The 13,007-nt window shown below is 46.0% G+C and overlaps 1 protein-coding gene across 1 annotated transcript; it reads right to left on the reverse strand.

Moving 5' to 3' along the window:
• Window positions 1-637: 637 nt before the first annotated feature.
• PHETA2 (PH domain containing endocytic trafficking adaptor 2) lies at window positions 638-11,632 on the reverse strand. Its single transcript, XM_090042900.1, has 2 exons — window positions 11,462-11,632; window positions 638-5,597 (listed from the first exon to the last, which is right to left on the reverse strand). The coding sequence occupies exon 2, from the start codon at window positions 5,576-5,578 to the stop codon at window positions 4,769-4,771; it is 810 nt and encodes a 269-aa protein (XP_089899026.1). The 5' UTR covers window positions 5,579-5,597; window positions 11,462-11,632; the 3' UTR covers window positions 638-4,768.
• Between the last annotated feature and the right edge of the window lie 1,375 nt (window positions 11,633-13,007).

Below are 13,007 nucleotides of genomic sequence, written 5' to 3' on the forward strand. Positions count from 1 at the left end.
CCAGGAGGGCTGCGTTCTTGCCAACCTGCTCTGAGCTGACTGAGGATGCCCCCTCACTGCAGCTCTGTTGATCTCCATCTCTGGTGTGTTTGAGGGCCAGAGGGGGACATGAGAGTGGGTTCCCCCAGCATAACTTCACTACCTCATTTCTGGGATTGGGACATGCAGAGCAGAGAGGGTAGCTGAGCTATCCTTGAAAGCAGTGCCCATGGGAGTACAGCAAAGGTGGCATGTTCCTGCCCTGAGTCCACAGCACCCCTGTTTGAAACCAAAGCAGGCTCAGAACAAAGAAGAATCAAGCATAAGCATTTCACAAATCTCGTTAGAAGATACTGAGAAACATTATATAACAAATTTGGCTCCTGTGATCCCTTCATTCAGCTTGTTTAAATCCTTTTTCATTGTCAGGTTACTGTACAAAGGAAAAAGCTGAACAAAAAATTGTAGCAGTGGATACTACATTATTGTTATCATAAACAGTGTGCTAATGTTTTGAAAGCAGCATGAAGTTAAGCCAGGGAAAACTGATGCTGAATCTGCAACAGATCATCAATGGCAAGAACTGTTCACCTTGCTGGAAGCAACCTTTCGCAATTTGGAACATCTCTCTTATTCAATTTACATCAACACACAGGAGTTACAAACTCAAAAAGATTTATTCAGCAACACTAACTAAAAATACAACTGTTAACTTAATGAAACGCAAAATATATATTGGCTCTGTATGTAAAATAAAGTCACATGCAAAATTGTCTTTTAAAAAGGGGAAGACAATACCTACTTACATGTAAAAGTACTTCAAAACAAAGGAGTGATACTTCAAATTACGCTTAGTGTTCTTTGTTATTTGTACAGATTTTAGGAGCAAATTAGGTGCTGGTGAAAGATACCAGAGTAAGAGTACTGGAGACCAAATTACTAGTTCCAGGCAGCAGCAGTAACATAAGCTTCACACACAACAGCCACAGCCACCACCATTTCCTTTCACTTCCCTTGAAAATGTAGTGAGAGAACTTTTCAACTGTTATTTATATCTTTGGTCTCTGCTAAACAAGCCAACTGCAGTGTTACTAGACTTGTGTGTGTGAGAAAGACAGCAACAGCTATCTTGAAAATGGTTTGCAAGCCAAAGCTCAAGTAAGTCCAACAAAGGACTATCATATGACTGTCTTCTAGTTACATGCACCCCAAACCTAGATTCAAACCAAGTGGTAAACAGCATAGTGGTTTAAAAAAATGCCAAGTGCAAAACAGTAGAACTATGGATTGAACCTTTCCTGAAAAGAGTACAATGCCTTCTGTGATTAGGTTTGTAGGATCAGATCCGTTTTCTGTCAGAGTTCATGAAAGAAATAAAAATACGTACCAGAACATCTCTTTCTCTTCATAATGTCACATTTCTAAATCAAGCATTTCCCTCAACTGTGTGCCAGTTTTTTATATTGTCCCAAAGAAAGATGGCAAAGGTATCTTTGAAGTGGCAATGATTCAAATGTGAAGTAGTCAATCCCCTTTTATCAGGAATCCTGTTCTGTTCTGGACTGAGATTTTCATCTTAGAATAATGGGAAAAAAAGGCAATCCTGAATGACATGGAGAAGAAAGTCTGGCTCTAAGCAATCCTCCTCTTTTTGCTGTAGGGCAAATGCTGTAGCAGGCAGTGAAAACCATTGAACTTCCTTACCTGGGCCTGCAAGTACGTTAACCAAATGAACACACAATATCAAGGAACAGAAATCCTGCCTGTCAGCCCAGGGGGCAGGCATCTTAAGGGCACTGATACACAGATGAGCAGGCCTGATACATTCCATCCAACAAAAGTCACACACACAAGGCATTAGCCAATTGATCCCATGCCTAATACAGCCACAACCTTTGCTCAGTCAGTGGACAGAACTGACTACACTAATTACAAAGACCCAACTGTGATTTTTTTAGTTGCCAATATCTTGTCAAAATAGATGGGATAGATGAAAGTCGTTCCCCCCACCCCCCCCAAAAAAAATGGAGTCATCTGCACTCCAAAATATAACAGAAGCACAGAATAGACTGACTCATAGAGCAGGTGCAACTACCATTCAAGCTTTTGGTTTCTTTCTGAAATGTGCTTTTGGCTTCTCTCTCTTTCCCTGAAAAGTGCTCCTGCCACAAATACCTCAACAGAAAATAAAATCTGATGATTCATTAATTGACCATACCAAATAAAAATGACTGGGATAGGAGATCCAGTACAGATAAAGAGTACCAGCCAGAGATTACTATTAAGAAACAGAAGTGCAAAAGTTAGCTAGAGATGTACACATCACATTTTTCACAGTTCAAGGTCCCTCCATTTGATTGTCCAAAGTGGTTTCTTTTAGGATCCAAGTTCCTCTAGTATATTCTTACACTGTATGAAGGCATGCTATTGCTACACCCCTCCAGGAAGGTTTTTCAAAGGTGAATTCAAAGTCAATGAATGTTGGATGCCTAGCTCCTCCCACTTGTGCCTTTGAAAACCTCCCTGGCATATTAGAAAAGCACAAGGCAAAAGGGGAGTTCCATTATCCACCAAGAAATGCACCAGTAGCCTATTAATGCTCAACGTGGAGTGGCTCATTGCTCTTATAGCAGGACTGTACAAGTCACAAGAAACTATATTTTAAAATGTTTTGGGTGGCAAGTGACAGAGGTCTGCACAATGTAATCTCCTGCTATGAGATGCAATTCCTAGCAAGCGTACAGAAGAAAAGAGTAAGCAAAAGTGATAAGTGCTGCCTCTGCTCTGCGCTGAATACCTTTGCATCAAGTCCCTGGGCTACTTGGACTCCTGGCCCATGTACCTTTATTCCCCAGAAACCCAGCTATCCTTTTAGCAACAGCTCGTGGCCAAGCAAGCAATTTCAACACTAGGGTCTTGATCCAGCACTGTGTTCCTCCACTTCTAAGTTGGTGAAACACCATGAAGATCAGCAGCTGGAGGGAAGAATGGGGAAGAAAGACTCAGAAATTTAACTTTTGCATTAGCAGAAGTTAAAACTGCTGCTAAAAGAGCAGCCTGGGATTGTGGGGGCAGGGAGCAGTACAAAACCCATGTTCACACCTTCAGCCCCTCTCTGTTATGCTCCATTCCTACCACGTGCAGTTACCCATGTTCTTCCTCAAGGGATCTTCCTCCACTTCCTGCATTTTTGCAGAGGGTAGTTCAGGGAGGGCACCCCTGTTGTGCACATCTGGCAGCCAAGGCAGAGCTCTATAGCCAAAGGGCCCAATGAAAAAGCAGCTCTGGATAAGGTCTTCAAGCAACAGTTAGCACGTACCATATATAATCTTTCCACAATCAATGTGCTATAGTGAGGCAGACAAATTATGCCTTTGGGAGGTAGCTAGACATTATCTACCCCATTTGTCAAAAGGGGAAACTCACGCTCAGAGCAATTAGATGACAGAGAAGGCCACAGAGTTAGAGCCTGGATTGGAATCTGGGAGTTCCTGACTCCCCACCTTTGGCTGAGTCTAGATCATGCTGTCCTTATGGAAGACTTGTTGTCAGGCTTATACTTAGTTTGGAAGAGGCATGAGTTTGTGGAGTCTCCATAATGCACTTAGAACTGGAGAGGGGACTTAGCAAGGAAGAGTTTCTAATGTACATGAAAACCAGCGTGATCTACCCACCCATCACACTATTCCTCACCCCACCCCCATATCCATGAACACAAAGGCACCTGAAATACATGCACTGATATGCACATTGTAGAACTTACACCAAAGCAGGCAGTGATGCACAAATCCCAGCCTCCTTCACCCTGGCAAGAAGCTACTTTCCCATACCCAATTATTCCTCCTGTAATGTGCTGTGTCCCCATGCCTGATACACCAAAACACCCAGAATCCTTAGGTGGCCACTCGCATTTCCTTTCTTCTCCCAGCCCCACACAATATAGTGCATCATGGAGTAGATTTTATAGGAACCCAGGCCAAGTTTTGAAGGGTAGGAGTCCTAGGTTCATAAATCTGAGCCTCATCAATTCAGAGAAATCCAAGCATTAAGCATCCAACCAGCCACTGGACTGGAGTAAAGCACCATCAGGAATGAGTGAACCACAGTCCCTGGACCAGCCAAAGCTATAGGGTCCCAAATCTGCTTGCACTTAGGCTAGTGAGCAGAAGCACAACTGCAAAACATCAGGCACAGCAAAGGGCTCAATTTGGCTACTCTGTGCAACATGCTGTTAGTCTGCTACCAATCATGTGGCACTTCAGAAGAGTCTTGCTAAAACCGGCTTTAAAAACTAGCAGGGAATTGATTCTTCCTCCCTCAAATGTAAGCAAACTTTCAGCCCCAAAAATCAGAGCAAAGGGATTAATTAGAAAACTGAGACAATAAAACATGCCATTCCACCCACTACCCTAGACTGATGGAGAAGAAAAAACAAGCACTTGAATGGAAGTAGGGTGATGCCTGTTTTGTGCAGGCAAGTCTAGTCACTCCTCCTCTCACAGCTTGCAGACCAGATTCAGTCTCTAGTGCCCCTGCCATTTCACACGGGCCCACTGCAGAATCCCTCAGGGAAACAAGGATGCCAAAGTAAATAAAGTGAAAAAACAAGGTCTCAGGATTATCCACACTTCTCCTACATTGCCTGTGTGTGCATCCACCCTCTCTTGCTCTCCAGGCAGAAAGGAGGAAAATCCATGTTTCTCAGTTTCTTGGATGGAAGAGGTGTGGCCAACAGCAGCAAAACTTCTGTCCAAATCGGCTTGCCTCTTTGTGCCTCTCTTTCCCATGTTCACAGTTCTCCACTTTTCTTGCTCTCCAGCCACTCCCTTCTCACCTCCACAATCTCCTGACCATACCAGTGGTGCAGTTTGGAAAAGCAAGCCGTCTCTGGAGACACAGGGCTTTCCAGCAGAGTCAAAGAGAGGCCAGAGGTGGGTGCTATGTACAGACTGCCACCTGCTGAGCGCCGGCGTGGAGGGAGGGGTGGAGGCTTTGAAAACCCTCCATCCTGGTCATAGCAAGAGGCTCCTGCAGGGATGCAACTGCTGCCCCAGGTGGAATAGCCATTCTCCAAGATGGGAGGCTTTTCCTGGACAGGTGACAAAGCAGGATTGGACAGATGCCTTTTCCTACCAGATGACGATTTCCTTGGCAATTTGTGGCAAGCAGCCAAACTTTTGTGAGCATCCTCCAGCTGCCTCTCCAGCTCCTTCACCACCAGCCGCATGTAGTCAAAGCTGGCCCGGGAAAGCGCCTTCACCCAGGCCTCCATGGCAGCATGGCAGTCAGCGACCAGCACGTAGGCTTTGGCACCTGCATCTTCAAAGCGTATGGCAAAGGCAAACTCCTCGGCAGATTCACACAATTCCACAGTGCAGCCCTCCAGCACAACCAGCCCTAGGGGCTCCCGACTGTCTCGGTCCTCAAAATAAAATAGCAGGTTGCCCTTGAGGATGAACCAGCGACGGTGGTAGGAGGTTGTGTGGTGGTGGTGGTGGTGATGGTGGTGCTTCTCAACACGCTTCCGTAGGAAGCCAGCATGGTCTGCTGGAGAACTGCATGTGGCGTAGTGCACCACGCTGCGCTCATTCAGCTTCATCTTCTTGGCAAGCTTCTCCCTGAGGGACAAAAGAAGAACACAAGTGAGTCAGTTCTAGGTCTTGTTGCCCACCTTGGCCACTTTCAAGGGGCCTGGGACAAGCTACAAAAGTGTAGCTAAAGCAGAAGGCCTCAAAACCTGTTTCTGTGTTGCAGACATTACAATTAGCCTGGACAGCAAAGTAATCTGCCTATTCAACTAACTGGTTAACTTACGTTTTATCAGCTTTAAAGATATGCTGGCAGCACACATGTTAATTAAATACCCCTTTTTCCCTCTCCCCCACTTACAGGAGCATCTGGCTTGGTGGTAATAATACCCTGCCTACTGGAGAGAATGGAAGGTCATTGGGAAAGGTATAGGCAGGCAAAGTTATTTTGGTAAATCTGATATCTTTTATTAGACCAACTAAAATAGTTGGAAAAAAGTCCTTTGCAAGCTTTCAGGCACAAACACCCTTCTTCAGGCATAGGGAGACTGCTGCTATTATGAGTTCTCCAAGGTAGAAAAGAAGCTAAAGTTTGGGAAGGGTAATCATTAAGGGAATTGTAACTGTACCTTAATTCTGTGTCTAAGCTTGCAAAAGAGGTCCTGATCACAGACCAGCTATAATCTTGTCTCTCTGAAGGCCAAATGGTCCTGAGTATGTGGTATCAGTTTCATTTTCAAAATCACACTTTGGAACAGACCAAATATCCTATCTGAGATCACCACCACTGTTGAGTAAGGCATAAAATCCCCACATTACCTTTCCTGGAGCAGTATGATACAGAAAAACTTTACCCTAACTCTAGCAACTTCTCACATTGAGGCCTGCTGTGAAATGTTTACCCTAACAACTCATTCTAGAAAATGGGCCACTGAAGTCGATGGAGCTACATGAATTTACACAGCTGAGGGCCCAGCCTCTTAATCTGAAGAACAACTGATCTTCTTTTGACTTTTGCTAACCATGTACCAGTACTTCAGTAATATCCTACAGCAGTGAGTTCCTCTGGTTAATGGTGTCACAAAAGATGTGCCGTCTGTACTTCACCCTTCTGCCCTCCATGTTCAACCAGAAGGAAGCCACCAAAAGCAGGGCAACAAAACTCAGGGCAGCTTGGAAGTGAAATGCAATGTTGAATCACTCACATGTACGTTTCCAGCATGAAATCAACAGAATGGAGCTGGACAGAGACTCCACACTGATAACAGGGCTGAACGCATCTCCACAAGGCCTACCCTGAACCACACTGTCAACAGCTGTGTAGCAGAACTTGGTGGAGAGCACAGCTTGGACTCTTAGGCTTGGTCTGCTCAACACAGTGAAAGTTTGCCAGTGTAGAAGAAAAAGAATCACACCCCTTTTCTGACATCAGTAGTGTAAAGATGTGCCCAGGCACCCAGGGCAAAGCAGAAGGGGTGATTCTGGTTGCCACTGCAATAGTAAATGCACAGCTGCCAGCAAGCAGCCATTTTTTTCACTATTGCACATTTGCTATTGCAACCCCCTTCTGCTGCTATGTGTGGTACATTTGCTGATATATTTCTGCCACCAAAACTACAATGGCAGTAGCAATCCCATAATATAGGCATGCCATCAGTCACTTGAGTGGAAAGGGAGCAATGCTGTGCATAGGAACACTGAACCTGATTCTCAACTCAGCCCCTGCATGGCATGATATAGCCACCTCCAGCTACCTAATGGAAGTATGGAATTGCATATACAGTTCAACAGGGGGGAACTGCATTAGAAATCAATACATCATGCCATCCAAACAGTATCCTTCCTCATTCTTAAGTGCTACTCCACTGCCAATCAGGCACCAATACCCCCTTCTCCAGGCAGGACATAGGGTAATCCTCTGCCCACTTAGTTCCATTAACTAGTGTAGAGTAAGAGAGTCAAGTCCTGGGTGTTTGTAAGCAAGCAGTCAGCACATGAAGTGCAGGGATCACAGGAACACATACATTAGCACATAAGCCTATATGAGTCCCCATTTCCCAAGTGTCCTGAAGTCCTTTAGGCAGACAATGTGCTTTGGGTGAATCTGATATCTTTTAATAGACCAACTAAATAGTTGGCGAAAAAATTTTAAGCAAGCTTTAGGGTTCAAAAACCCTTCGTCAGACTAAGGAAGTTTCAGCAGTTGATGTGTGCTCTTCCTGGATGGAGTGAAAAGTAAAAAAGCCAGAGGCTGTGCTGGTATGCATATTCTCCAACTGTTTAGTTGGTCTAATAAAAGATATCAGATTCACCCAAAGAACCTTGTCTGCCTATGTCCTTAGATCAACACAGCTACAACCTACACCCCTGAAGTCCTTTATTTGCTCACAGTAACATCTAGCACAAGACTGGCCAACCTGATGCACACGTTCCACAAGTGGCACGCAGCAAATTGGGGATGAGATAGGAAGCACAACAGTAGATAAGGCAGGGAGCAGAAAGTGGAGCAGCAGATCAAGCAGGGGGCACAAGACAAGAAGGAGAAAGCAGAGCAGACAAGGGAAGAGGATCAGTGGTATCTGGGGAGGTACAGCTCATTTGTGGCATGCTGGCCCAAAAGGCTGGCCCCCACTGATGTAGCACTGAGAATACCAAGGGTAAGATTTTCCTTTCAACAACATCATTTACACAATCCTCCTAGATTTGGTGCAATAAGCCTCCTTCGGGATTAAGACTATCCCTTGCTCTTCCTCACAATACATAGGCCAGAACCCCTAGCATCCTTTCCAGCTCTTTCACAAGTCCACACTGCTAACCATTAAAGGGAGCCTGCTGCTGACTGCAGGAGGCTGTGCCATGGCAGAAACGCTGGGGATTGCAAGGGCTTTGTAAGTGACCTGGCAACTTTTTGAATGCTATGCACACCACAACAGCAACATCCCTTCTAACATAAAGGATGCTGTTACCTCTGAGTGGCTGGCAGTGGTGACTGATTTTAATAGCCCATGGCTCTGAATGTTGTTAAGCAGGTTCCCGGAAAGGGAGCATCTACTGTGGCAATACTCTCCCACAGCAAAAATAAAAATCTAGAAGACATGCAATTCCCATGCAGGAAAGGAGAGATAAAGCCAATAAACAAAGGAAATACCTTGGGTCACAGCCTCAGCTAATGCAACCCATCATAACCCCACTGAAGCCCTTAGAGCTGTTGGGCTTAAACTCATTCAAGCCCTACTTCTCTGTGAGCAAGAACTCTGTGATTAACCACCGGCACTCATCCAATAAACAGTCAGAAGCTTTACTGACTACAAAATATCTACTAAGCACAAAGCACTTCATCAACTGGGGTTGCCAGAATACAAGTAGTCAACTTTACTGGGATTGCCAGAATATAAGCAGATGGTTACCAAAGACTGAGCGCATTAACACGACTCTTCACCGCTTCATAGTCCGTCTAGAGCTGTTACGCAGGAGTTACTTCCCTCAGCCAGCCATTCTGGGAGAGCTTCCTGGGTTGCGCTGTTGTTCCAAGTCCAAAGACTTGGTCCTCCTTTAGAGATCCATGCAGATATCTCCCTCAGAAATCCATGCAAATGGTTCAGATAGCAAACAGGGAACACTGACTTTACTTATTTAGGCTATTTAACCCTTTAGTGATGTCACTATTATCAATGCTAGCCAAGTCTGTTATATAATATTTTGGCTCACAGATCCTAAAAATACAGTAGCGCATCCTTGAACCTTGAGAATATTTTCCAGTTATTTTCCCAGCCCCAAATGAACTACTACCAAAAATCACCACATTACCATTTTATTTTAAGGTTATATTGTTCCATTGTTTTAAATATTCCATGTTCCCTGGCATTTTACTGGGGTTAACTTTAGGCCACAATCACTGCCAATTTTGGGTCATCTCGAAAAGACTTCTGGGAGTTTGGTCAACTTGACATGACCAGATTCGATTTGCCTTGCAACATGACCTATTCCAGCTTTACAGCAGCTGTGGATCTGGCCTGCCAGTTCCATGGGAAACAACATCAGTGTCACTGAAGTTGCACTGGTTTTCTGATGGCACAATGACATAAAGAATCAGAATACACGTCAAACCTGATTTAACAATAGACATAGGTGACAATGCACATCTCCTTGACTTCAAGGATTGGGCCTTCTGGCAGGAGGTCTGTTGCCAACCAAATGAAATCTATAACAGATGGAGGGAAGTGATTCTTCCCCTGTATTAAGTACTAATGAGACCACATCTGGAGTACCGTGTCCAGTTTTAGGCCCCCACTATAGAAAGGATGTGTGCAAGCTGGAGAGCAATGAAAACGGTTCAGGGGCTGGGCCACATGGCTTATGAGGACAGGATGAGAGAAGTGTGCTTATTTAGTCTGCAAGAGAGAAGACTGAGGGGGGATTTGATAACAGCCTTCAACTACCAAAAGGGGGGATCCAAAGAGGATGGAGCTGGACTGTTCCCAGTGGTGGCAGATGACAAAACAAGGAGCAATGGTCTCAAGTTGCAGCAAGGGAAGTTTAAGTTAGATATTACGAAAAACTCTCATGAGGGTAGTAAGACACTGGAACAGGTTACCCTGAGAGGTGGTGAAATCTCCATCCTTGCACATTTTTAAGACGCAGACAGGCAAAGCCTTGGCTGGGTAAAATAGTTGGGGCTGGTCCTGCTTTGAGCAGGGGTTAGACTAGATAGCCTCCTGAGGTCCCTTCCAGCCTTCATTTTCTGTGATTCTAGGATTCTGCTCCTTTGTGGCCTGAGTGCTTCCAACCCAAATTTTCTACGACTCTACAAACTTAAGATACTACAGAAGGAAAGTAAAATCAGAGTTTGGCCTGAAAGAGCTGCAAACAATACATGCTCTTTGTTCCAGGGCAAAGACACTGATCGGCTTTGAGCAGGACTGTGTTTCAGAGCCAACTACATAGGCCGTCTGAGGTAAGCTCATTCCAAATATTTTGAAACAATTCAGGTAAGAAGCCAAATGCCTAACAAACACATTATACACATTGCTACCTGCTCAGATACTATGGTTAACAGAGCTACAGGAGTACCCAAGACAGACAGAGTTAGAATTAGTACCCAAACAGAGCAGCATTTGTGACAGCCAAGCCACTTGCACATTCCAGTTCCCTTAAAACCTGCCAGCTCTTGCGGCCCAGCTATTAAAACAATTTTAAAGCATCAGTACTTGTGCGGCTCATTTGGCAGGAACCAGTGCCCCTGTCCCAAAAAGAGTGCCTTCACCTTTCTCCTTCCAAAACAAGCCAGCACAGGCTCTCCAGCCCTCGTGACTGAAAGCACAAATCAGCGCCTGCAGCCCCAGTGCTCAGGAACATTCCTACCACAACAAAGAAGGTGGGGAGCTCACAGCAGGCTCGTGCTGGGCCCTACAGTGAGGGAGCCGTCTTTCAGCAGCAAACCAGCGCAAGCTTTGACAGCAACCTTGCAACCACAACCTAGCACATTCACCCCGAGCTGCCTTATAACAAGCTGGCCCACACACTTGGGGGTGGACATGAGTTTCTTGCTACTCCCCACAGCCCCCCGCCCCCCCGTGCCCAGACTATATTCCTGCTTCCTTGGCACACTCTTAGCCACCTCTGGAAAGCCACTTGCAAACCAGACTTGTGCCCCGTCACCAAATGATCACCACCCGCCAGCTGCTGTTGACGCCAGAGAGCCAGAAGCAGCCTCCTGCGGGCAGCGCCCGGCAGAAGCCAGCTGGCGGAACCGGCGCTACAGAGCAGACTGCGACGTCACACACGGAGCATTGTGACATCACGGGGAGACCCCAGAGCCCAGCTCCCCCGCGGTTTCAGTGCTGCTGAAGTGAACTGTAGTCCTCTCCGGCCCGGCCCGGCCCGGCCCGGCCCGGCCCGGCCCCCCCGCGCCCGCCAGCCGCGCCCAGCAGGGGCCCGGCCCGGGGTGTTCGTACCGCGCTAGCTCCGACCCGCCGGGAGCCCGCCCGGGGCAGCCAGCGCGTTCATCCTAGCCCGCCTCCGGCTGCTACTCCCCAGGGCGCCCAAGTGGCTGAGCTGGCCGGGCCGCCCCGAGCACCTCCGCCGGCCCCTCTCCGCCCTTACTGGGAGGAGCCACCTCTAATCCCCACTCCGCCGCGCGCCGGCTGCTGCGGGACTTGGCTGCCTTTGGCCCCGCCCCGCCCTCTCCAGCGCCGGCCCGCGCCAGGTCCTGCCGGGTGCTGCCCGAGGTACGCAGCGACCAGGCTTGCGTGCCCATGTAGACAAGACATGCGTCACGTGTATGTGCACATGTGTGCATGTGCGTGTATACATGCATCCGTATATACAGGAGCTTTATCAAGTCCTCGTGCAACTTTAATAACTTTGGATGCACGCTGGACAGAAGCAAACCCTAAACGGCTATTAGAATCATATTTCATTAAGGTTTTTTTTTAAGCATAGCCTACACTGTGCGGAGGGTAAGGATCATGAATGCGATTCGTGAAATCACTCAGCAGTGCCCAAAAAGCTTGCTGAAAATAATTTTTCCAACTATTTGAGCTGGTCTAATCAAAGATTTTCCAAAGAACTTTGTCTGTATACACACACACATATATATATACACATATGCATATATACACACACATATACATGTGTGCATGTATATACACACACCCCTACAGGGTGTTTATGAAGTCCTTGTGCAAATTTAAACCTTAATAATTTTGGATGTACACATGATAGAAGCAAACTGTAAACAGGGATGGGAAGCATAATTAATTACGGTTTAACACCATACAGCTCACATTTTTCAGCATAACTGCCATCTTTCATGATACATCGTTCAGTCTGATTTTACAACTCATAGAAAACATTTTCTGGGCACTGCTGGAGGCTAAAGTCCTGTCTTTATCTGCAGAACAGATATGACAAAGATATCAGCAGTACAAGCATCCCACATTTCCCACTAACACATCTGTCATAACAAGGAGTAGCCAGCTTTAGGCAAGGAGTAAGTCTTATAATCCTTGATCTGCCTTTTTTCTTCTGAGACTCCAAACAAACTGAAACTTTGCCTGATAGCCAACAATCCCATGCGTCTACACACTGGGAGGCACCGCACCTTGTAGTTCTCTTGTGGCGCACAATAATTACACACTCAGTATTTTTCTTCCCTATGATAACATCATTATTATTTTACAAATTTTAATCATTGTTTGGCTTTTACGTGCTACTCTAATAAGTGACCTAGAAATATACCACAGAGGGAACAACCTGATGATTATTGTATTGATGGGGGAATGGGGTAAGCCCCCAAAGAAATTGTGGAATTTTCTATTCTTGGGAATACAGGCCAGAACTACAAAATGGCTGATGTCATACATATGTTATATCCCATGCATCCACCAACAGCAGGTAAGCAGGTCTCTTTTGTGCCAACAGCACAGTCCCATTATTTCCCTGTGCTCCAGCTGCCTGATTTATCCTCTTGCCTGTAACCTTTGAACATATGATCTTCAG

The sequence above is a fragment of the Crocodylus siamensis genome, chromosome 4, assembly GCF_052110815.1.
Source record: "Crocodylus siamensis isolate JL-2025a chromosome 4, ASM5211081v1, whole genome shotgun sequence".
NCBI classification, from domain to species: Eukaryota; Metazoa; Chordata; order Crocodylia; family Crocodylidae; genus Crocodylus; species Crocodylus siamensis.

Coding starts and splice junctions, on each gene's coding strand:
- PHETA2 (XM_090042900.1), bottom strand. CDS start 5,578: ATGAAGCTGAATGAGCGCAGCGTGGTGCACTACGCCACATGCAGTTCT.